Source organism: Scleropages formosus, chromosome 1 (assembly GCF_900964775.1).
Source record: "Scleropages formosus chromosome 1, fSclFor1.1, whole genome shotgun sequence".
NCBI classification, from domain to species: domain Eukaryota; kingdom Metazoa; phylum Chordata; class Actinopteri; order Osteoglossiformes; family Osteoglossidae; genus Scleropages; species Scleropages formosus.
The window spans coordinates 4,236,299-4,261,823 of NC_041806.1; the positions used below are offsets into that span (position 1 = coordinate 4,236,299).

Genomic DNA, 25,525 nt, shown 5'->3' on the forward strand with positions numbered 1-25,525 from the left:
GCAGCTCAGCCAGAAGCAATAAGTGGATTTATGAGCATAAATCCACTCAATTTATAGAGCTCCGCTAGAACACACGTTGGAAACGACTGCTGATTGCTGTTCCCGAGCACACGGCCTAGTGAGACGAGAAGCCAGCTGCACAAATTAATGTAGCTCTAAATAAATGTCTGTGTTTACACTTTGAGAGACTTTTCCATCGTGATTGGGAAACACTGCAAAACTATTTTCATAATGACTCATTTTACCCAGAGTGCCTGGCGTTGGTGTTACGGCAGTAGAGCAAGTGCTACAGATATAGGGGCACGTGACATTATTAAGATGGGTGACGGAACTAAGAGGAAATTCTCTGCCCTGTTCCCCCCAGTGCCTGGACCCCCGGTGGGCATCCTGTTCCCCGAGGTGCGGACCACCTCGGTGCGCCTCATCTGGCAGAGCCCCGCCCAGCCCAACGGGATCATCCTCGGTCAGTAGCCCAGCCAGAAGATCACGGTCCACCACAACCCCTGAACTTAAATGTGCAACTTAACAGGACTGCACTTCGTGGTACATGTGGCAGTGAAGTTAAGCACTTAGCGGCAGGTGACCTAGCGCTTAGAGCTGCCATGTTGCGCTCCAGGGACCTAGGTTTGAATCCCACTCCTGCTGTAGTGCCCTTGATGAAGGTACTTACCCTGAATTGATACAATGAAAATGCTGTGTAAAAATGAATGTAAGTAGATTAGTGTGATTTGCACTGGAGAAAAGTGTCTTGTAAGTGAATAAATAATAACTGACATTTTCTCTGTCGAGATTCAGACAGCGTAGGGCTAGTTTGTCCAGCCTGTACACACATATTATGCCCTCGTTATTTTTTCAGTATGCAGTGATGGCACCTCTTTGCATTTGCTTCTACATTCATTCATTGAGCATATGATTTCTCCAAAGTGACACACGGAGTAAACAAAAGTGTATTTCACCAGCAGACGGAGAGAGACGCGATTCTCAGAGTGTGGTCAGTTCGTGTGATTACACAGCGCTCTATCCTTGCCTTGTCCCCCCTCCCCCAGCCTATCAGATCACATACCGGCTGAACTCCACCAACAGCAACACGGCCACCGTGGACGTGCTGAACCCCAGCGCGCGCCAATACACCGTGACGGGTCTGAGGCCCGAGTCCGTCTATGTGTTTCGCATCACAGCGCAGACGCGCAAAGGCTGGGGGGAAGCGGCCGAGGCTCTGGTGGTCACCACAGAGAAGAGAGGTGAGGGCTCTCCTACAGCCTCCGCTCAGTTTCCTTCGCCCTTCTTCTGTACTGGGTTTTTTTCTTGCTACAAGTGCATGTCGAGAGGAATGTCAAGAAAGCACCGGGGTCATTTAAAAGGCAAAGTGGAAGTGGAAGAGGAAACACTGAATGTTTGAGTGGTTTCCACACCATTGTAAATCATCTTTGAAAAATCAATATGTCTCAAGAGCTTGTTTAGTGTGAAATTATTTTAAACAAATTCAGCCCATTTTAAGTATTGGCTGAACCTCTATACTGATAAAAGCTACTTGGTGCGGAATGTGCGTAACCATCTATGCTGTATGCAGCTAAGTATGAATTCCTGCACACAGGCCAGCTAAGAGTACCGATTAGAGGAAGTATAAGATAATGGTGAGGTCCGTGTGCCCCCGTACCCTGGTACACACTGATTGTCTGGAGAGGGTGTCTCTGCTGAACTCCTGTGCGTGAAGAGTCATGCCGGGATTTTATTAAATGATATTAAATAATAGTGCCTTCATTGTTGCCGGTTGCAATGTTTGGTTTTTCAAATTCCATGGGAGATCACTTAAGAGTTTTTTTCCCAGAAAACTCTAAAGGGGGTTTTGTACCCCTGAAACACGTGAACCACTCCACATTATTCGAGTTGACTTGAACGGTGCCTGGTTACGGATGTTCATTTTTGGTTAAAACTGGACTGAGAGGTTTTGTGAAAATTAATATCTGTTTGCATCTCCTTCTACGCTATGATAATTTCATTGTGACTAGTATGAAATGAACAAGCTGGTTCACAAGCTCAGGTCTTTAACCATCACGCCACCTGCTGACGGCTCCACCCCTCAGCCCGCCCGCAACCCACGAGCCGTCCCGCGGTGCAGCAGGAGGACGTGCAGGCCCGCAGCGTGCTGTTGTCATGGGAACCAGGCAGCGACGGCCTCTCGCCCGTGCGCTACTACACGGTCCAGGTCAGGGAGCTGCCGGACAGCAACTGGACGGTCCACTCCGCCTCTGTGAGCCATGATGCCACCTCCTACGTCGTGGACAGGTGGGGAAAGGGAACCGGGCAGGAGGTTCGGCGGGGGGGGGGGGGGGTTCCGTAATCATTCAAAAAACAGCAGGACAAACCAAGAAAAACGTCCAAGAAAATTGTTAGCAGGCTGACATTGCCGCGCACATCCCAAAACAATTATCTGACAGAGCCCTATCCAGGCAGAGTGCGCCATTTTACATTCTTACCACTGAATGCTCATGTTTAATACCTTTCTCCAGAGTACAACAGCAGTAGCCTCCTGGGTCTAGAACCTGCAGTGCCGTCCCAGATCGATTTCCGTAATGGCCGTACAATTACCTGCTTCAGTGGCATGTGTTTGGACTGCACGTTTTAAAGCACGTCTGATGGATGAGCCTCCCTCGGTGGGGTCGGGCCTCAGCGGGGCGCAGAGCGAAAGGAATCCGGCCAGACCGGAGCAAAGAAATGTGTTTCACATCACCGTCTCCCTCTGTGTTGCCGCCTCTGTAGACTGAAGCCTTTCACCTCCTATCAGTTCCGAGTGAAGGCCACCAATGACATAGGGGACAGCGAGTACAGCGAGGAGAGCGAAGCCATCACCACGCTGCAGGACGGTGAGGCCTTCAACCCCTACTCTCTATCCGTTGACTGTGTTGCAGCACCGACCTTGGTCCACTCTCTTACTGTCTCTTCTCTTCTGCTCGTGTAAACGAGAAAACAATTTGGAACCTGTGCTCTGCTTTAAACTGAATCTGTGTTACACTCCCCTGCCTGCAAAGGAAACAAATGCGCACTTGAATTGCAGTTAGATGAACGCAGAAAAGGTAGGGGGTGCGGTGGCGCAGTGGGTTGGACCACAGTCCTGCTCTCCGGTGGGTCTGGGGTTCGAGTCCCGCTTGGGGTGCCTTGCGGCGGACTGGCGTCCTGTCCTGGGTGTGTCCCCTCCCCCTCCGGCCTTACGCCCTGTGTTGCCGGGTAGGCTCCGGTTCCCCGCGACCCCGTGTGGGTCAAGCGGTTCTGAAAATGTGTGTGTGTGTTAACGCAGAAAACTGCCGCGTCTGCTGTGCGGAGGAATAGTAGTCGACTCATCTAATTGCTGCACTGAGGACATTCCTGGAAGCGGACGAATGCATGATGTCATGTTTACCATCTTGTTGCCGCGAGACGCTGGGTTCTCTTTTTACAGCTCTCCGGCAACATGACTCAAGTGTAAAATCTGGCCGACGCAGCGGCACGTTCGCTAACTTCCATGTTGGCCTCAACAGTAGATCCAGTGTTTTTGCGTCTTAGAGCATTAAACGCTCCACTAAAACCAACGCCCCGATCCCCTACCCTTCTCTTCCCTGTCCAGCTCCTGACGAGGCTCCCACAATCCTCTCGGTGACGCCACACACCACCACCTCGGTACTGATCCGCTGGCAGGTACGGATGGATCGCTTACATTTCCTGAGTCACGCGCTTTCAGTCTATCTTCCAGTTCTGCACAGAAGTTCTGAGAAAGTGCTCTGGTTACCTTTTCAGCAGAATTGATTTTGGAATTATGGCAATGAACTAAACCCAGAGTAGAATAACATACAGCGTGCGCTAAACGGCCACAAGCTAACACAGTCTACGCTAGCGTAGCGCTAATTTTTGGGACTCGGTATAACACCATATGCTAAACAAGGTGACGGCAACCCTGCGCACACTAACGGTCCACGCTAATGAAAAACCGTGCTTTGCAGCACTGTAACTTGACGCCAACAAAGACCACGCTAACCAGCGTGTGTAAGGCGTGCCAGTACTTCTCCCCGGCCTAGCCATTGCTCAGCTTGATAGGCCTGGCAGGAGAAATACGAGGTGCTCCAGATTGCGTCTTGGCCTCGTTACAATGTGAACGGTCCGTGGAGAGGGGTAAAAAACTCATAATAACAAGATCCAGTCTCTGTCCTCATTCTTGTTGCTTCGTGTTTTATGGTGGGGGGAATTCTTGAGTTCCATGAATCACAGCTTTGGACAAGCTCAGGTTTTATGGGGATTTCTGGATCGTGTCTCCGGCTGTCTGCGTCTGCCGGCTGAGGAGGTTGTATCTGGCAGGGATTAGAGGATACCTCTGGGTTTCTGTACCAGCCAGTAGAAGAGTGAGAATCACCAGAGAGGAGGTGGAGGGGAAAACTCAAGTTCACAATTTCTACCTGACTCAGCATTGTGGTTGGAGTGAAGGGTGAAGGTGACACCCGTGTGATCTTTTCTCCTCATCCGCAGCCGCCCCCAGAGGAGCGCATCAATGGGATCCTACTAGGCTTCCGCGTCCGGTACCGGGAGCTGCTGTACGACCGCCTCCGCAGCTTCACTGTCCGCACGGTCAACAGTCCCTCGGCCACCTGGACCGAACTCACCTGTGAGTGTCATTCTAGCCTTGCTCTCTGTTTACCCCCACCTCAAATCTGATGCTCCTCCTTCTCCTTCTCTCTTGACTCCTCCCCTTATGATGTCACTCCTCTTAATCAAGTTCGATCCCAAACTTAAACGCTACCAGGAAACCTCATTCAAAGTGAAGCTCAAACATAAATTAATTCCCAAATGCAAACCGGAACTCAAACGTGTCGGTTAACCAACGAAACAAAGAAAACGATGCTGAATTACAAGAGAGTGACGCACGCTAAACAACAATATGTACAAATCTCTCAAAGCTGCTGTCATCCAGACACAATAAACTGAAAACTGAAATGCGTGGGCTGTGCCACAGGCTGAGCATTATGGTAATCGCAATACTGCAGGGATGCTATGAAGACGAAACACAGCGGGATCAAGTTTACACCCTTCTTGTGATGTCATTCTCAGTGCTGCTACTAAATTTGTCTAAACATGTTGAAGCTGCTGATGTTCCTTGGAGCGACAGTAGCCAGATCTAAGCCCAAGGCCACTGTTGTGTAAGATGTAATCATTGAGTAACATTGCCATTATTCCTGGATCCCATTAAGCCTCCTTGCTCAAGGGTCTAACAGTACTCAAGAGGCTGTTACCGTGATTCTGGTTCCGTATCCCGGTCAAAACCTGGGAACCTGGGAATCGGGCTGCAGGGCAGCTTGGGCAGTCCTGTCCACACTGCCAGCACTGCAGCAACTCAGTTCAGTGGGACACGCGGCAGCCATGTGGCATTAATTGGGGAGGCAGGTGGTGTATTTCTTAGAACTGTCACCTTCCAGCTAAGGGACCAGTGATCAAACCTTGCTCATGTTTCAGTACCTTGAGACAAGGTACTTACCCTGAACTGATAGAGTAAAAACTACCCTGCTGTATAAATGAGTACATCATTGTAAGTAGTGTAGGGCTCATATTGTAAGTCACTTTGGAGAAAAGCATCAGATAAACGAATAATAATCCTGAAAGGCAATGGTTGTTTAATGCTTGTAAAGGCAATTCACGTGACAGTAAAATAGGTATTCCTACGTACCATGCAAATGAAGAAGAACATGTACACACACACATATGATCAGACACACACTGTGAAAAAAACCTTTTTTAAAACCCCAAGTAAACAGACCGTCCCCCCCGCCCCTCACAGCAGCTGAATCCTTGCCCTGGAGCCCTCCCGCTCCTCTCCAGTACTGCTGCCTGCCTGCTTCCCTCTGCCCTCCACAGTTGCATCGATTTGTTTTGCTATTGTTTTGATTTAGTTTGTTCTGTTTCCTGGATGGTTGAGCTCTTTTGTAACGGTGTGTTTCTGCAGCCTTTTCTGCTTCGTGCCCTGTGCCCTCCAAGTCGTTCGCACACACTGTCTGAAGAGGTTTTGCGGTGTGCACTAACGCAGTAACTTCTGTCTCTCCCTCTCTCACTCCATCTCCTTCTCCACCCTCTTTCCCCATGGCTGCTACATGCCTACCACGCCTTACCCCTCCAAAACCCTAAACCCCCCTCTCCGCATCCCCATCCCAGCCCCCTACAGCGTACGGAACTTGACCGAATCCTCGCTCACTCAGTACGAACTAGACAGTAAGTCCCTGTGGCTCTGTTTTACCTCTCTTCCTATCTCTCACCGTCATCCTCCAGTGCTCTTAATGTGAAATATTTATATCCTTTATCACCACGACAACACACCAGTGAGCTGTTGCCAAAGCTAAATTACCAATGATTGATTGAGTCACCGATAAAGTAGTTTTACAAAAATAATTAATGTGGCTTCCCTGGTTTGAAGCTGCATGTGGTGAAAAGGGTTGTTAATACATTATGTTTATGACTTCGTGATTTTCACTGCAAGTGCCGTGCTCATCTTTTTCTTTGGGTTTTTAAAGAAACACTGGCGAGGAGACGAATTTACACAAATTTAACGCAGTCATATAGCCAAACAGAGATACTGCCAAATCCGAGAACTTGCCGCAGGCCTCTTGGCTTCGGTGTTGGCTGTTCACGGTGCTCAGTATCTTCTTGTTTCTATTTATGCCGTGCAATGCTAAAATTCAGTTATTATATACACAGCTGGCTGCTGAATGACTTCACAGGTCAAGGCTCCGCTCGAGCACAACAGCCGAACCCCCTCCGTCCACGAGCTCGCTTCATTAGCCGCTTCACAAGCTCTGCTGACCTGACCTTTCCCATGAACCTCGGTGCTCGCTGAGGCTGGGCTCTGTCAGAGTCCGTCTCTGCTTTTTATAACAGACAGCTGTGGGGGTGGAGCCTTTGTGCCCCTCTCCCTCTTCCCATTAATTTCAGTAAAAACGCATACACACACACAGCCGTTCTCACCATTCTCCACACACACACACACACACACACAGATATTAAGCAAGTGGTGTTGTGGTGAAGATATTGGATTGCGTTTAGCCGGAAGGTCGTAAGGTTAAGCCCCAAAGTAAACCGCAGGGGTGCAGCCGTCGAACAGGCTCTCCCAGGTGCTTTCACTTTGTGTTCTTCTGTTGGTATTTATTGTGTTGGGTCCAGGGCATCTTGTTATTAGGCGATAAACGGTGTTGGCACGTCTGGTTTTGCTCTCTTGTGACGCATTCAGGAAGAGCTTGGTGAAAATAGAGCTCAGTAAATCAGACGCAGTCATTTCCTGGAGATCCTTTTCTTTTCCTGCATGATGTGGAGTTCAAGCAGCCTGTAATGGAGGTTTTGTCTAACGCTCTTGCCTTTCATTAGAACACGAGTGGCACTTTCTGCACTGACACGCTTATGTATAATAGTTTCTCATAAATCCCATATCTCACTCAGGTCTTGAAATTCCAGACTGCTGGAGAAGGCAACCCAGTGCTGTGTGTCCTTGTGCATTATGGGTAACATCCAAATGTTGTGTCCTGCAGACCTAAGCAAGCACAAGCGCTACGAGATCCGCCTGAGCGTATACAACGCGGTGGGGGAGGGACCCACCAGCACGCCCCAGGAGGTGTTCGTGGGAGAGGCGGGTAAGTGACTGACAGGTGGAGGTTCGTGTGCCACACCAGCCGTCGTTTCCCAGAATGCTCCTCAAAGCAACATTTATCACATTCACAGCAAACACATCTAGAAAAATATGTCCCAAGTAAAGATAACTTCACATGCTCAGCTGGAGCTGAAGTGCTGTTGAGCTTATCCTAATCCCCTTTCTATTGCCTCTGAAAGTCCCGTCTCTGTTTGATCTCTGAAAAAACATAATTTTTCACAACTTGTACACTGTGAACTGGGTGCTGCCAGAAGCTGAATTGCGATGACGAATGATACCATGTGCCATATTCCTGTAGGTGATGAACCCCTTGTTGTCTTTCCTTTTCCACAGTTCCTACTGCTCCGCCCCAAAACGTTGCCATCCAATCAGCAACTGCTACACAGCTGGATGTGACATGGGATCCCCCTCCGCTGGAAACGCAAAATGGGGACATCCAGGGCTACAAAGTGGGTGGGAGCATGCGGCCAAAAACCTGAAATACATGTCACTGAGTCTGAAAAGAAGGAAATTCCCAGGTCTACAGATTTTTGTAGGTCTGTGGCATGTCACAGTGGGCAGCATCAGGGTTAGTGCAGGCTTGCTGTTTCTCCCTGGTAAATAGACAGGTTGTTTATTTGAAGGAAGAAAAGTAAAATTGCGAAGACTGAATGAAATTAGGAAATCCAAATCGCTTCCCCAGCAGTTCCAAGTGAGGGTGTTTATTAAAGTATTCTTATAGTTTTATACCAGTTTTCCTAGTTATACTACAGGATGTTCTTCTGGATTCTGTTAGTTGAAATATCTTCTCGGGTACCTCCAGTCAATCACAAGCGTAAGTACGGACACCAGCGTGACCGCACTTTGCTCCGGCCCTTTGCAGATCTACTATTGGGAGTTCCAGCGGCGGAATGAGACAGAGCGGCTCCGTACACTCTTCCTGCCGGAGGGTGGAGTTAAGCTGAAGAACTTGACAGGCTACACCACCTACATGATCAGCGTGGCCGCGTTCAATGCTGCCGGAGATGGGCCCCGCAGCCCACCTACAAGGGGGCGGACTCAGCAAGCGGGTGAGGCTGCGGGTTCAGGCTGTCAGCATTCACACCTCCCTACTTTATTGAAGCACTTCTGGTGCTGCTGTATGCAAACTTGCACATTTTTGACCTTACCACTGAATGTGTCTGGTATCAAAAATGTGAACTTCACTTGTGGAAGTCAATCCCACATTCCAGTGAGTCAAAATTTGAAGTATTTGGTTCCTACTGCTGAGTATTTGTAAGACACAGAGAGGGTGAGCACATGACTCCTGCCTGTGTGCTTCCCACTGTCCAGCATGTTGGTAGCAGCATCATGGTGTGGGGTTGCTTTGTTGGTTGCAAAGTTGTAATCTTTCCCCAAGTCCATAGCAGTCTCAACCAGTATGGGTACCACAGCACACTTTAGAGGCAAGCTGTTCCATGAGGTTTATGGCTAGCTGGGCAGAACCCAAACACACCTCAAAAGTTGTGTAAGAACGATCTGGCAAAGAAGGTACACGAAGAACAACTCAAGCTAATGAGCTGGATGCAAAATTGTCAGTTGTGGAAAAAGCTTGATTCCACCACTGCACTCAGATTTTTCACTGCTGTTGACAGGTGGTACTTGCACTTTTTTGAGACATACAGCACATTTTCAAATATTCATTCCAACAATTTTGAGTTCAACCAGCATTCAATGAATTAGGCTTTTTATGTTAGAAAATCTACTTAAAATGGGTTTGCAGAAAGCTGTTTGTGATCTTTATAATATAAAAAGCTTGGCAAAATACTGATACAGAGAAGGGATTGTTCATTGAAGCAGTTTAGCTATTGCAGTCTTTAACCACCGCACTTCATTCTATATGAGTAAAACTGCTAATAAGAGAAATAAAAATATCATAATACTGACCACTTCTTTCAGACAAACTGTGCTTTTCACTTCTTCACTGAGCTTGGCCTCTTCCCACACCCTCGGATGTGTGCTGTCCTCTTCCCACTCTTACATCAGAAGGTTAAATTTGTTGAGATTAGAAGTTAGAAAATTAATCACGAATGTGGTTGAGTCACACAGCAAACATGTTCACTCTTTGCTAAATATAATGTCCAGAGCCCAGATGTATATGATAAACAGAGAATAATGCTAAACATATGTACTTTTGATGAAGCTTAATCTCCAGAGACAAAAATGTGCACGTTTAAGGAGCATCCCCTGATATCCAGGCTCTTGTAAGGTCTTCCTTTGTCCATCCTTTGCTCAGATGTGAAACATAGCAGCAGTTAAGGCTTCACCTGGAGGACAGATATAGTTTGTAGGATTTCGTATTCGTCATGTCTCAAAGCCTCCATGGGTTTTTGGACAGAGTCGCTAAATTGTTTTCTATCTATAAGATCAATTCCTAGCAGTGGGCGAAAAATGTGTTTTTCATTCTTTCTCCAAGAGAAACATTTTTTCCCGTTCCTTCTTCTTGCATCTCAGTGTCTTTTGAGGGCTGACAGGAGAACGGATGCTTGCAAAAGATTTTTTCTGGCCCTTCAACACAAGGTTGCCACGGATACGGAAGCATATGACAGCGCCGGGCAGATTGTGATCTGAGTGCGGGGAGACGTGCGGGGCAGATTTTTGGCCAAGGCGCACAATGGGGCCTGTGTTCCTCAGAGCAGAGCCCTCCTCGATGATTTGAGAAGACCAAAAAAAGCCCGGATTTTCTTTTCGAATTCATGGCTCGGGGACAGGGGGAGCTGTGAAAACGACAAGTCCAGTTCATTACCAGGAAGCTTTGTTTTCTTTGCCTCGCAGCTGGCCTGCCTCTCCCTTCCAGACCTCGGCCTCAGCAGCATCCTGCCCTCCCTTCTTATGCCTCTGCATTTTCCACTAGGGCACCAACATCTCCAAACATGTTTTTAAAATCATCTTCCAGCGTTGGTTTCTTCATCCATCGCCCTTTTCAGGACCACTGTGGTATCTGCTTGCCCACGTTTTGCAGGTTGCGTGAGATCTCCCAGAGACAAGGATGTCTTAAACTAATCTACTGTTCCTGTAAGGTGGTCATGATTCAAACATGTTCGTACTCAAGCTGATTATGCTGATTTTTCTTTCTGGATGACTCTAATGCTCCACTGTTCTTGTATGCATGCAGTATCAGCCAAAAGTCTGAGTACACCATTTGCTGGAAAATAGTTTTGGTCAGGAAATGAGGCGCCATGTCCTCCCAGCTCTTCTGCAGCAGGTCTGTCGAGTTTCTGCCATGCCAGTATAGACGACGTTGCCCACGTGCGCTCACGCTTTTACCTGGTTTTGTAGCCAGAGAAGTATGGCATCAACAGAGAGCATGTGGTATAGCCCAGCTTCCCTGACTCTGGCCACTGTGTCTTCTGCTCCAGCCCCTAGTGCTCCCAGTTTCATCCACTTCAGTGAGCTCACCACCACCTCGGTCAACGTATCGTGGGGGGAGCCCCAGTACCCCAACGGCATCATCGAGGGCTACCGCTTGGTCTACGAGCCCTGCACACCCGTGGACGGTACGATCCGACTCTCCCGCTGCAGCCTAAATCCTGAGCAAGTGTTGGGATTGTCCGCAGAAAGATCTCAGCATAGCAGAGATCATTAAATCCTGTTACTTTTCTAATTAAATATGCAAACAGCTAGTGAGTGCGTTTACTAACCCTGAAACATTTAGCTAAACTGCCTGGTTTTTCTCAAAGTGGATCTGTTAGTGAAGTTTACTAATTACCCAGCACTGGTCTGTTGCTGGACTTACACTGTGTCCAGTTCTGTATATTCGTTTCTGCTGAATAACTTTTCTGATCGCACACACGTACTGTCAGGGACAATCCCAACAGGATGCTGAAAGGTCCCAATGGGTCTTGAGTTCGCAGTGTCACTTCAGCTCTGAAGTGTGGTCTCCGAGAGCTGATCAACTCACTCGCAGCCCATCCGCGGTGTTGCCATCTCACCCGCTACAGAAGCTGAAACAGTGTTTCCGGAACCCATGAATAAGCGAGCTCTGACACAAAAACAACACTGAATTCTAAGAGTTTTGCAGAACTGCCCCGTCCAGGGTGTACAGATGACTCGGCATCAGAGTTACAGCTCATATTGATATGTTGTATCAGGATCGGGTGACCAAATTGCCCACCCAGGGGGTTTGTTTTTGAATCATAAGCCCTGAGGAGATCTGGAACCAGAGCCATCTGTGGTCCTCGAGGCCCAGGGCTAACGGACCCATGCTCATGGCCTGCTGATACAACAGAGCCAGATTTGTCAGGTTTATGGCGACAGCAGAGCTGTTTTATCCACAGGGGTCTTCGTACCCTGCTGCTCGGTAAATGTTTGGGGTGTGTTAATCTAACTTACCTCCCAACGAGTGGCGGACTGTGAGAGACAGCGGGACAACAGACCACGTTGTGTATGCTTAACTTTATGTCTGTTTTGTGTGTCCCCGTGCCTGCGCATGTGTGTTTCGGTGTTTTACTATTTGCCATGCCTGTAAACACGGTGAGTTTCTCCATCGTCCCCGGTGGTTGGTACTGACTCCTGTCTTCATTGCCCCATCACAGGCGTCAGTAAGATAGTGACAGTAGATGTGAAAGGAGGCGCCCCCTTCTGGATGAAAATCAAAGACCTGGCTGATGGGGTCACCTACAATTTCCGCATCAGAGCCAAGACATTCACCTATGGTCCTGAGGTAGAAGCCAACATCACGACTGGTCCCGGAGAAGGTTAGCGTGTTCATTTTTCCGCCATTTGCGCCCCGCTGGGGTCCATTGGTGGTTTAGCGTCACTGGAAGAGCTGGTGCTGGAAGACGGGGGCCATGTTCTTGTTGAGCTTATCAGATTCTCTTATTCGATTGTAATTTTTCTTGGCATGAGGGCCTGTGCATCACTCTGGCTAAGAACATCACCATCTCACTCCTCTCCAGGAGCCCCTGGCCCCCCTGGAGAACCCTTCATCACCCGCTACGGCACGGCCCTCACCATTCACTGGGCCAGCGGCGACCCCGGGCGAGCACCCATCACACGCTACGTGATCGAGGCGAGACCCTCTGGTGAGATCCTGCAAACAAAGTGGTTGGGTGGCCTGGCTTCTTTTAAACGTCCTTTTGTTTTCTGACGGTAACTTAGCGATTCGTGGATTTTGGAGCCAGATGGGACCTGAGGCAGGGGAAGTGAAGCAGGAGCAGGGTCAAAGGGCACCAGATTGATGGCGGAGCTGCAGGAAATACAGAGAGCCAAGTGGTTATTCTTTCTAGCCGTTAAGTGCTGTATCGATAAGTTACGCATGTGACCAGGCACTCCTGGGTTTCATATGTGCATGACCAGTTTTGACCTCTCTCGAAATGAGTTGAGAATGATGCGCCATGAAGATCCGGGAGAAGGGAGGACTGAAGAGACGCATGATGCAGGGAAGGCTAAGGGGATAGGGGTGAGATTTCTTTCACAGCACTATGGAAGACAAGTGCTGGCCTGTCAGCCCAGGAGATATTAGAATTGCTCATGAGACACCGAGGGATGAGTTTCCTCTGTGATCCTAAGCGTATGGTGTTCCGGTTGGGAGCCCTAACGCCAGGACTCTCTCTCTGTTGTCTCTCGGTTCCATCTGTCGCAGACGAGGGCCTCTGGGACATCCTCATCAAGGATATCCCCAAGGAGGTGACCTCGTACACCTTCAACATGGAAATCTTGAAGCAAGGTGTCAGCTACGACTTCAGGGTCATCGGTGTGAATGACTATGGCTATGGTTCGCCCAGTCCGCCTTCGCCATCCATATCTGGTCAGTCAGGAGCTTATTTTTGCCCATTTTACACCTACTGGTTTTGCATTTGGAATGCTGTTTGATTACTGGTTTTGTTACTCAGACTCTCTAAAAAATGTCTGCATTTCTTTGGCCTCCAGCCCAAAAGGTGGCGCCTTTCTACGAGGAGTGGTGGTTCCTGGTGGTGGTGGCCCTGGTGGGGCTCATCTTCATCCTCCTTCTGGTATTCATCCTCATCATCCGAGGACAGAGCAAGAAGTACGCCAAGAAGTCGGATTCAGGTAGGCAGGAGGAGCTTACGCACGGGGGGCACGGTGTCTCCGACTGGGGTGACGGCTCCGCTGCCGGAGGCACGAAAATGCATCCCTGTCACTCCTCCTCCAACTTAGCATGACTGGAGCCATTGTATCCTTCTGGTGAGGAGTCGAGTTACTTGTGACTCAGGTTCTCAAACACAGGAGATCTGAAAGCCAGTGGACCATAATCTCCTTTTCTGCAGATCGTATGACAAAAGATTACCGGAATGACCCAAAACTTTAAAAACACAATGGAAGCAAAAGGAAACTAAATAGCATTACTGACATTAAACATAAACACGGTCTTGAAGGTGTTCGTTGTATTTAAGAGAACATACAATAATGATATGCACGCTGCAACAAAAGCTTTTTAAATTAATTGTTTGCTTTCAAGAGTGCCTCGGAAGTTGCATTCATCCAAAGTCAAAGGGGTAAACTGATATGTTTTCTTCTGGTTTGTCATAACCAAAGAGTACAGAGGGAAGCTGATCTGAAGTGGTCTAGTGAAGTTGCTCAGTGGCCCTAAGGGTTCCCATCCATCATGTGGACAAAAGAAACGGGTCTGACCCGTAAGCACCACTGTTCTGAGCTGCTCCTTGAACCCGCTTTGGTGCTCCTCACGTCCCCATTGTCCCCATAGCGGGTGGCACATTGTGACATGTGACATCTCGTGACAGATGAACAGCAGCTCGCCGCGCTGGACTGTGGATCATGTCCGCACTGGTGTGGTGAAAATTGGTGTTGCAAGGGGCAGAGACAGGGGGCGATAGTGAGAGACAGTACAAGGAAAAGAGTGAGAAAGATGGGGGGACCTGGAGAGGCAGACAGTCATCAGGAGGGAACCGAGGCAGAGCTGAGGGGTTGAGGAGGGGGTCAGCAGGGGCCTGACATCAGCAGGCTGTTCCTGCCCAGTCAGCGGTTTGGGGGGCAAGCTGTGTGTCAGTAAACATCTTTCTGGCTGAGAGAGGAAGCACAAGGGGCTCGTTTTCCGCAGGCACAAAGAGGGACTTTGAGGCCCACAAGAGTCGGGCCAGCGAGCGTCTCCCCTCTGAGCCCCCGGCTGACACATTTGTTTAACCGCCGCACGGCTGCGGGACGAGGGGCGGAGCATATGCCACTGAGCCGGCAACACGAGCCAAAGCAGCCACAGCTCACAGTGATGCCTCTCCAGAATCTCAACACAGTCCCGAAGGGCCGTGGAATGCGGGGGGGGGGGGGGGGGGGGGGGGGGTTGGGGACGCCCTGCAAACACGTTGCGGGACAGGCAAACAAACGCTGATTAATTGGGAGCCTCTGATGTCTCAACCACATGCTGCTCCAGCTCAAAGTGATAAACAGATGAGTAACAGCCTTATCAGTCAAACAGTCTAATCAATACCCGTCATTCCTAACAAAGGTTTACATTCTGCTTGGTTCCGTTAAGTTTACTGCTTACCATAGCTGAAATTTGTCCTATCCCCACGTTCGTACTCATTACTACTAATTAAATATGTACTAAAACAATGCTTAATGGGCAATGTGGGGAATGCAGTGGAGCTGCCAGTAGTGGGAGTGGCAGTGTCATGATGGGTCCAGAAGGTAAACGTCTTACCGTTGTTTGTGTGGCTAAGGACTAATGTGTCCCCCCTTCCTCAGGGAATAATTCCAACTGCAACGCCCTCACCCATGGGGAGATGGTCAGCTTGGACGAGGGGCGCTTCCCTGCCCTGGAGCTGAACAACCGCCGTCTCTCCGTTAAGAACTCCTTCTGCCGCAAGAATGGCGTGTACACCAGGTCAGCCTCAGCACAAACCTCTTCATCGTTGCTCAAGTGGCCAATTTATTTATCTCTTAGAGCAGCAGGTGGCAGAGCGAGCCAGAGGTTCCAAGGTCAGGTTCCAGGAAGGGGACTTCTCATTGTACCCTTGAGTGGGGTATTACTTCACGGAGTACCCCCCAGTAGAAATGTCGAAGAATGTGCGTGTTGCCCTGGATAAACTGCAGCTGTAGCAACTATAACAACTATAACTTTTAGAGATGAGCAACAAAAACCTTGACCATCTTTAAATGCATGTTCAATGCAGTTTAATAACCCAGTTATTTAAAAAGCCACTATGAGTGTATTTTTGAGAAACCAGGAACAGCTACTCATAGTGATTTACCTGTCTGTACAGCAGGGTAATTTTTACTTATCAACTCAAGGTAAATTCTATGATTAAGGGCACAACAGCTCTAACTACTGCACCACCTGCCGTCACCAGTGGGAACTGTGTTTGACACGTACATTTATAAGTTATGCGTGGCATCCGAGAGCTGCAATGTGAAGTAAGAGAGGAGGGATGTGGTTCCTCTCACTGTGATGAGTGGTGCTCATCAGTCATGGTGAGCCTGGTGCTGGAGCTGGAGCTCCTCTGAAGTTTTGCCCAGGCAGTCATCTCACCGCTTGCCCCTTCCCTCCCCGGACCTCCCTTTATCAGCCTTGGGTCTGGATGAAAGGGGCTCCAGCTACCACGCCTCGCTCTGGGGGTATTTGCAGGTGGAACATGGCAGGGGTGCCCCTGGCTGTCAGTCAGGGTGGTGTAAAAAGCCACAGGTAGGGGATTGGTATCCCTCCATGGTAAATGCCCCCTCATCTTCAGCTTCTGTCTGACCTCTGGGCCTGAATTGTTCCTCAGCCTTTCCGTACACACCTGAGAGCAGCTTCATGTTTTTCCACAAAGAGACCGTGTTAGGCTTTGTTTGGCATTTAAAAATAGGTCATCAAAAGTGCACGTAGAGGGGAAAAATGGCAAAACTATAGGCACCTCTTGAGTTGAAGGAGCTTGCAGGACAAGTTCTGAATATGTCCCAGATCGGAGGAGGGGTCTCCTCCGGCTATTCAGAGCCTCGGTTTGTGGGTGTGTGGACCATGCGAGTCATTTGGTTTCTGCAGAAATGAAGACAATAGCTCCACCACCTTCTCAGACTCCAGCCTCTGGAAAACATGAAGGGTGTCTGAAGAACAACAGTTAAGGTACAGCTTAGGGACTCAACCAAGGTCTTGCAGAGTCCTGTTCTCTGCCACACACACAAATTGCCTGAAATCACTTGTTCCAAGCAGGGTTGCAGCTAACTGGAGCTTAACCTGGCAACCCAGGGCACAAGGCTGGAGAGGAAGGGGACACACCCAGGATGGGGCGCTAGTCCATCACAAGGCACCCCAAGCAGGACTCGAACCCTAGACTTGCTAGAGAGCAGGACCCAGCCAAACCCACTGCGCCACTGCCACCGCGCCCCCTTGTTCTCTGCCATTGTCAGGATAATACAATGCAATCAGATTGAACAACGATGCAGGAAACCACATCGAGTATGGCTCTGTGTGTGTGTGTGTGTGCGCATACGTGCAAAGCCGCTTGTGTTTTTCCTTCTTGTTAAAGGACGGTGCCTCAGGCCGGATGTTGACTGGAAGGAGTCAGAGGTTTGTTTTGGTCTTCTTAAGGAGGAGGCGAGACTGTCTCCTCTCAGGCTGCAGAGGAATGAGCTGCGGATCAAAGGCAAGCTTCAGGCACCTCCTTTGGTGAAGGTCCTTTGAGGAGATCTTAAGGAAGATGTCCCAGAAGAATGCTTCAGGGGGAACTGCTGGATTCAATGGGGATGGACACATCCCCAGCTGTGCAAGGGAGGGTGGAGTTGAGCTACTAGCCAAGGAACAAAGATAACGGATTACAAACAGTATGGAAGAAAGCCAACTGGCAAGTGAGGAGAGGAAAACAAAAAACTCTACATGCTATAGAGGACACCTGAGCTGGTGAGGTGGGAAGAAAAGGTGGTGATGAGATACACGGGGATCGTTAGGCTACTTGAAAAGCTAATTTAAAATAATGAGTCTTTAAGGTTGATAACAAAGACAGACAGAGCATCTTTAACATTAGGTGGTAGGTCATTCTCCAAGTCAGAGGGCATTAGGGGAGACGTTTGAGGACTTGTCAGCCATCTGCATGAGCTGTGCTGAGCTTTTACCCCTTGCCCTGATCTCCCCAGCTTATGGCGCCATGATATTGACCTCACCACAAACATGTTCTCATGCAACAACAGTGGGGTCACCTGCCGGCTGTGACCCAGACACCGTCTTTGTCGCACTACCCCCCCAGTAGGTTGCTGATTAGGCCTTTGCTGTGAGTCATCGCCATGTCCACACATGCCCTTAGTCAGGGTCACTGAAACTCATGGACCGTCTACAAAACAGCTGAAACTTTCCAACATGTAGCTGTCCTTGCACCGGAGTACCTTGGCAAGAAAATCTGGACCGCCACAGACTTCCCGAGCGCTCCTTTTCAGCGGTTGCACACGGCCCTTTAAAAGTGATTTACGCAGCGGTTGGCGCTCAAGAACGTTTGTGTTGAATTTCAAGCGCGGCCAATATGGCGAGTTTTTGCGATGGCAGTACTGCAGTTTGACATTTCGGGCCCAGAAAAAAGCAGAAGTTATTACAGGGAAATGTGGAAACAATTAGCCAAAACAGATGTCCAATTGTTTGATTTTGTTGACATGGAGTTGGGCGGCAGGGGTTGGGGAAGTGCAGTGGTGGGTGGGAGGAGGAGAGCCTAAGGACTCTAAGAGATTTATCTTTCTGTTCAACTGAAGAGAGCGTGAGAGGGGCAGCGACAAGGTATGGAGCATACTCAGTACCGCTGCCCCCGAACCGTTCCACCGTTCCACATAGAGCCCTTTGCCCCAGTCACAAGGGCCCAGCTCTTCGCCAGCAGGCTACCTTCAATCGAGTAGGGAGGTACTAACTCCCTGGAGGTGGGTGGAGCGCATCATGTGTGTCCCATGATGTTTGTGTTTGCCTCCCTTGGCGCGGTCACCCCCCTCTCCCCTGACATTCCTCGCCCCCATCTGCCAAACAAACATCTGAGTGTGTCCCGTGGGCCGCGGGGCGCAGCGTGTCGCCCATTGTGAGCCCCTTCAGCTCAAAGCCTGCTTTGCGTTAGCATCTCCAGACCGTTCCCTTTAAGACTATTGCTCAGCAGGGGGCATCACACTTAAGCTAATGGACATGCAGTCAGTAGGTGGCAGGTTTGAATCCCGCCAGTGGAGCTACTCTTGGACACTTGAGGTGCTTATCTTGAACTGGCTCAGCATTTACCCTGTGGAATAACTGGATTAAGAGTGGAGTTATGAGATGTGCATGCTGTTCTTGATAAGAACATCTGTGAAAGTAAATTAATCGTGTAATTTAATATCTTAACAGGGTGAATTATAACTGCAGGGATTCTGTGACCCTGTTGACACCGTAGCTCCGTACCCCTGGATGTGGTACCAACGCGGTGATACATCTGTTAATGAAAGTCATTCAAGGACTCAGTGGATTGGTTGTTTACTCAGGGCTCCTAGGGCATGGCCAGTGTGACAGCGTTCTGGAGGAATGACACCTGACCGCATCTCCCGCTCCCCGCACAGGTCACCTCCGCGTCCCAGCCCCGGAAGCCTCCACTACTCAGATGAAGACGTCAGCACCAAGTACAACGACCTGATCCCGGCTGAGAGCAGCAGCCTGACCGAAAAGCCCTCGGAGATCTCCGACTCGCAGGTACTGACGTGGCCCTGGCCGACCGGAACCCTTCCCCTCCCCCCTCGTCCCCTTCCGATAGGTCTACGTGGGGTCTCAATTATGCTCTCAGCCACAGCACCGCTTGTGGAAGCAGCACTTTGAGTGGCGTAGTACAGCTCCCTCTGTTACGAACAGGCAACATTACAGCTCTCTGTAACAGGGTAAGCAAAACCATTGTTTACCCAGCAGGCCGATAGATGGAAGTAAAGTGTATTCAAACAGGAGGGTGGGACCACCTTCATTCAACTCGCTTCAACAGTGTTCACAATTTTTTATGGGAATTTGTGACTTTTGCTCGTGCTAACAACAAAACCAGTAAAAAGAGGTGCATTTTACCACGGAAAAGAGATTGTAGATGGCAACTGGTCTTGAATAGGAGTTTGCGGAGACACGTTATTTTTGGTTTCGGTTATTAAAGTTGTTCAAAGTTAATAAAAAATACAATGAAAGTTAATTTATTGTAACCAAGGTTTTAACAGAACGTAGCCCACAAATCTGTTTTATTGTTTGCTCATTGAGACTGAGAGGTAAAAGTGACTTTGGTCTTACAAACAAAATGAGTTATGAACAGTTCTCTGGTCCCAGTTATGTTCATAAAAGCTCGGAAGTCAGTATATTAGGGTTGGCCGCATATAGACAGGGTTTAAAGAAGATGATACCTGAGCCAGTGCAGCACTCTGCAGGCACCACGATGCCTTTCAGGAAGAGGGCCGCTTGCGCGCTGACTGCGAACGTGGGTGGAGTGTTCCGGGACCGAGGCCCGGCTCAGGCCCGGCTCACTACCGGCTCCTGCACTGTGCTCCCTGTCCTTACTCCAGTGGAGTGTCAGCAAAAGCGCTCCATGCGTAAATGAAATGGCAGTTGTGTTGGGGGTTGGGCTTTGAACTTGGCCCCATCCCTGGAGTGTCTTATCAACCCAGACGGTCCAGCAGCACCGGGCCCAGGGCCCAGAACCCGACTCAAAGTACACAGAGGCCAGTGTCTCCCTCCACACAACCCCAGCTCATCTCACGGTGAGCGTCTCGCTCCCACATGGGGAGGGTCTCTCTTTAGCAGAACCCGCTCTACCTCGGGGTAGAAGATCTGTCTTGCCCTTGCCCCCCCATCCTTCTTAATCCTCCTTTTTATTTATTTAGTCTTTCTTTCACTTCATCTCATTACCCTTTTATCTTGTCTCTCCTTCTTCTCCCTCTCTATTTATGTACATAAAACATTCAGCTCTTTCTTGAGCTCTTTTGTTGGCGGTCCTCACTTCCCGCTTCCCCTTTCTCCATCTCTACGCACTTTCCCTTCTGCTGCAATGTTCTCCTGTCTCCTCCTTTGCATTGTCCGCGGAGATGAAGGTTCTGTTGCTCTTCCCACCTTTCAGAGAGAGCGTCAGGCTCTCGGTCCGTTCTGCTTGCAGGTAGATGAAGGTGGTGTAGAAGTTTCCACAGCTGCCCCTCCAATGGTGTTGCAAGGTTTGAAATTCTGATCGTTCGAACCTTCTGCCTGAAAAAGTGCAGATTTCTCTTACAGAGATGAGAGCACAGACACAGTTTGAGGAAATTGTTTGAATTTCCGAGTTATTTTCAATGAAATCACACTGGAGGTGAGATACACAAGTATGAGTTATTTATGTGGTTGCGTTAAAAGTGCGCACGAAACACCAGTTTGGTGCTGTTTTTTCACTCAGAGTATTTCCTGGCACAAGACCTCTCAGTATTGTGATTTATCCAATGCACCCAAGTTAGAGTTCTGAGCCGTGGGCCCATTTGGCAGCCGTAGGGCTCTGGGTCCCGGTGGGAAACCGCCGTCTCTTCAGATGTGACACGCGCACAAAGCCGACCTCGTCCTCCCGCACTCCGCACCCGCAGCCTGTCTCACACCCTAACTGGCAGGTGACGATGTCGCGAACCGTGGAGCACGACGCCACGCTCTCCTCCCGGTCGGCCCCGTCCCCCAGATTTTCTTCATCTCTTTGTTGCTCGGCCGCCCGTGCTGCTTGACAACGCGTTGGCCTCAGTTCAGCACCTCAAAGTCCTGGTAGTGTTGTTTGTGACTTGGAGTTTCTTGCAAAATGTTCTTGGCAAAGGCAGCTCTCATAGCTGGTCGTATAATGCAGCCAATTTATTTATCTACCACTTTCTCCAATCTGCACTCGCACCGTGAGGTTTGTACACTAAGCTGTTTACATCCACCGATGCCCTTTATACAGTTAGGTCATTTCTACTGTGTCGGTTCAAGGTAAGTACCTTGATCAAGGGTGCTAAAAAAGGAATGGGGATTCCTGCCCAGGTCCATTAATCGTAAAGTGACAGTTATTATACCTCTGCAGTGGACGTACAATAAGAGCACCCTCCCGGACCATGGACTGGCAGCATTTTGGCTTCAAACCCAGGACCGTTGACCCACTATCCTGCCTGTTGCCCTCAGCACTGATGCTGTTTATGTTGCATTTCTTTATGAGAGGAGCGAAAGAAGGATGACCGAGTTGGCCTCTGCTGACCCCCTGCCGAAAAACGGTCACTGCGGTTCTGCTTACCATCGCTGGAAACGACGGCACATCTCTTTCTTGGCTGGTCTGCGCTGGAACAGTTTGCGCTGCTCTGTGGAAGCTCTACTGATCCGTACACCGAGTGAAAGAACTGAACATGCAGTGTCACATGTGGTGGGAGCTCAGGCCAGTGTGTGTTTTCTGGACGAGAGAATTACGGCGCAATGGACGCAAGTGTGAAGCGCCTCCAAACGGCCTCGTTTGACTCGGTCAAGGACCTGAAGTCTTCAGATGTGGACTAACTGTCTCACTGATGACCTGGAGCGAAACAGCTCGGCTGCACAAGTCGTTCGCCTGCAAATAAATAGTTCTGTTTGATTTAGGCTGAAACAAGGGTGTGTTTTCAGAACAGTTTTTATACCCACACACACTTGCAGAGACGCACTCACTGTCACATCACTGTCCTGCTTGATGTCTCTCAGTAACGAGAGACATTATCTCAGCATGTCACATGACTCCCTTTTGTTTAAGCAGTCCAGTCCCCCCCCCCCCCCAAACACACACACTTTCAGTGGTCTGGGCACAATTCCACACCCAACCCACCTCATCTACCACTCAGTTTTAATCTATATCTAAAGAGATTGTCCTGCTCACCAGGGTTTGTTTGGGTGAGGGTTCGAGGGAGGGAGCCACCAGACCTCATTGTTCAGATAAAGGCTTCTGAGATCTGGGAATTCAGGTGACCTCATCAGAACCACAGTGAAGTTCCAGCTGTCAATAAGGAGATATGCTTACCACAAGGGTCCTCTCATTTGTACCACGGCACTCTGTTCTCAAAGCAAGTTCGTCGGCTTTTTTAATAACATCGAGAGGAAAATAGCTTTATCTCTATGTCAAGTGCCATCAAGTTGACTACGCGGGCACGGAAATGGAGTTCATCTAGAATGTTCTGCCCTCTTCTTGTGTCTTTGGTGTTGAATCAGAATCAGAATGAATCATAATCAGAATGAGGTTTTATTTGCCAAGTGTGCGGGATGAAATCCAAATGAAAGGGATGTGGCCGCTGTCACTGTGCTCGAGTCTGTCCATGTGGTTGCCGGACGTCCTCTTCTTCTTTTTTTGTCCAACTGTTCTAACAATTTGCATCTTTTCAGGTGAACCCAGTGTCCTCGTGATGTGTCCAGAGCACTATAACCTCTGTCTCATCATCTGTACTTTAAGAGTTCTGGCTTCATTTGACCCAAGGTCCATCTGTTTGTCTCCTGGCTGTCTGCAATGTCCTTAAGTCTCCTCCAGCACCATAGTCCAGAGGAGTCCATGTTTTCTCTCTCCTGCTTCTTCAATGTCCACCTTCATCTCTCTACAGTCCTGTAATAAAATCTGGATGATGACTTTCTGTCAGTCACGCTGCTGTATCTGTTGATCCTGCAGCAATTTTCATTTATTCCTCTGTTGGCGATTGGAGATTTTTTTGGTTTTCTCTCTGGGTCACCTTGCTTCGTGAAATATCGGACCAACTGCTCACCGCTGACGTTCACCGCTAACTACTGACGTTTAAATACGGCCTTTGGCGTATTTGTGTGGAATCGCTGCAGTCTGGTCTGGTCCCGTCCCGATCGTTCGCCCAAACGCAACAACCTGATATCCAGCTTTGTTTTAAGAGCTGCTCTTCCCAGGACATTTTTCGGGTCATGGTATCCCGAAACACAAGGCTCGAGAGCGCTCGGTGCCCGAGGCCTCTCTGGGCCTTGTGCTCATTTTCGCGGCCAACAGAAACAGCATCTGACCCAAAGAAGGTTCTGTTTGAAACCCAGAGCGTGGAAACTACAGCCTAGGAGCCAGAGCTGAGTTGTGGATGTTCTCTTTTTAGATGCACGCTGGAGTCTTTTGACACTCTCCCTTTCTCTCTGTACTCAGAATCGTAACGAAGGTGTCCCGTGAAATAGGGGAGTCAGTGATGGACTGCTGCAGCCATGTGCCAGAACAGCTGTATTTGGGATGAATGTTGCCGTAGCGCAGCTGAATGTTACACAGAGAGGGGGGTGAGAGTGAGCGTGGGGTTCCTGGATGTAGGAACACTGCTCTGATAGTGGGGTGAGTCAGGGTTATCGTACGCAGGCTTCCAGCTAAGGGTGTCCTGCCATCAGTTTTGTTCGTGGCTGCACGTACACACTCCCTGCAAACCACTTGCACCACATTAGAGGAGGGTGCACACAATGCTCTCCTGTGAGGTTATATCGATCGCAGGACGTTGCACTGTGGTTAGGTCCTGCGTCACTCTATCAAGAGCGGCTTCCCGGCTCCCAGATCCTTCAGCTGTGTGGCGGATGGGGGGGGGCATGCTGGAATTCCTCTTCATTTGGTCTCAATGCCCCACTTTGAACCGTTTGGAGAGGACTCCAGCTGGATGAATTGGCCAACTTGAATGGTTTCTCACACAGACTGGAAAGGACGGAAACCTTTCCCGTGGGACTTTTCTTTTTTTTTTTTTTTTTTGCCCGAATAAGGAATTTAAAAAAAGTTGTGCATTTGCTTCAGAGAAAGCAATTAAACCCAGTTGGCAAAGTGCATTTACATGAATTAGCTTAGCGTTTAGCGATTTACAAACACACACACGCACACTGTCTGAAATCTCTTGTCCCGAGCGGGGTCGCGACGAACCGAGGCCTAACCCGGCAACGCAGGGAGCGAGGCTGGACGGGGAGGGGACGCACCCAGGATGGGACGCCAGTCCATCGCAAGGCACCCCAGACCCGCCAGAGAGCAGAACCCGGCCAAGCCCGCCGCGCCACCGTGGCCCCCGGCGTTTAGCGATTGCGACATTAAAAGACAGTAAAGTACTCCAGGCCTTGGTCTGGGGATCCTGCAGGATGTTACGCAACAGCAGGTCTGTTTTCGATTGCATTTCTGAAGACAGAAGTGGAGGTCTGTTTCCCGGGATTGGAAAGCAGGGCCATTCCCCGAATTCGCTGGCGTCCACCGAATGACATCTCCAAATTCCTCTCATATCCATTTAAAGTAACTCAGGCTTGGTGTAAGCTGCAGTGAGGCGACCGGGGGTTGGGGAAGAGGTCATAGTCTTTGGACGTAGCAGCCCTGTATGGTATATGTACTGTTATTGGGTAATCAGTACATTTAGTGGCCAAAACAGATAATGATGATTTTTGTGTGCTGAATTAGTAATCTAAACAGAGCGCAGCTGCTTTTGTCTGAGGTTTTCATAGTATTTCGAGGGCTTCTTTCCAGTTTCTGAGCCCTGTTATCAGTAATCCGTGAACAACCAGCTCGAGCGCTGGCTCCGAGTCACCTCTGGAATGCCCCAGAGCAGTCGTTAGGAGAGTTGTGTCATCCTGATGTTTGTCACACCTATAACGGGAATGAGCCCACAGCCTCCGGCAACACGCACGAACAGAAAATTGGTTCTGAAAGAGCTGTTGAAAATTCCCAGATTCCGTGTGAAATGACACATTTCTCCCGGTGCCTCAAGAACAGCGGGGGTTGGGGTGGCACGGTGGCACAGGGGGTTTGACCGGGTCCTGCTCTCCAGTGGGTCTGGGGTTTGAGTCCTGCTGGGGGTGCCTTGCGATGGATGGGCATCCCGCCCTGGGTGTGTCCCCTCCCCCTCCAGCCTTGCGCCCTGTGCTGCTGGATGAGGCTCCGGCTCCCCACGTGGGACAAGCCGTTTCAGATGGTGTGCGCGCGTGCCTCAGGAACATGGCGAGATGCGGAAAGGTGCTGTCCAGCCTGCTCATTTCTTACCTTTCTTAGTTGGTGGGACAAA

At 49.6% G+C, this 25,525-nt stretch overlaps 1 protein-coding gene across 1 annotated transcript in view; it reads left to right on the top strand.

Annotated features, from left to right (window-relative positions):
- Window positions 1-25,525, top strand: part of sdk2b (sidekick cell adhesion molecule 2b) — a 66,520-nt gene that overhangs the window by 39,485 nt on the left and 1,510 nt on the right. The window contains exons 27-43 of the mRNA XM_029254328.1: window positions 365-463; window positions 1,047-1,241; window positions 2,085-2,286; window positions 2,761-2,864; window positions 3,602-3,672; window positions 4,495-4,630; window positions 6,169-6,225; window positions 7,533-7,634; window positions 7,985-8,100; window positions 8,514-8,700; window positions 11,029-11,166; window positions 12,205-12,366; window positions 12,568-12,693; window positions 13,254-13,418; window positions 13,541-13,681; window positions 15,332-15,470; window positions 19,118-19,247. Of these exons, the coding sequence (XP_029110161.1) occupies window positions 365-463; window positions 1,047-1,241; window positions 2,085-2,286; window positions 2,761-2,864; window positions 3,602-3,672; window positions 4,495-4,630; window positions 6,169-6,225; window positions 7,533-7,634; window positions 7,985-8,100; window positions 8,514-8,700; window positions 11,029-11,166; window positions 12,205-12,366; window positions 12,568-12,693; window positions 13,254-13,418; window positions 13,541-13,681; window positions 15,332-15,470; window positions 19,118-19,247 (2,270 nt within the window). The remainder of the gene's footprint in view (window positions 1-364; window positions 464-1,046; window positions 1,242-2,084; window positions 2,287-2,760; window positions 2,865-3,601; window positions 3,673-4,494; window positions 4,631-6,168; window positions 6,226-7,532; window positions 7,635-7,984; window positions 8,101-8,513; window positions 8,701-11,028; window positions 11,167-12,204; window positions 12,367-12,567; window positions 12,694-13,253; window positions 13,419-13,540; window positions 13,682-15,331; window positions 15,471-19,117; window positions 19,248-25,525) is intronic.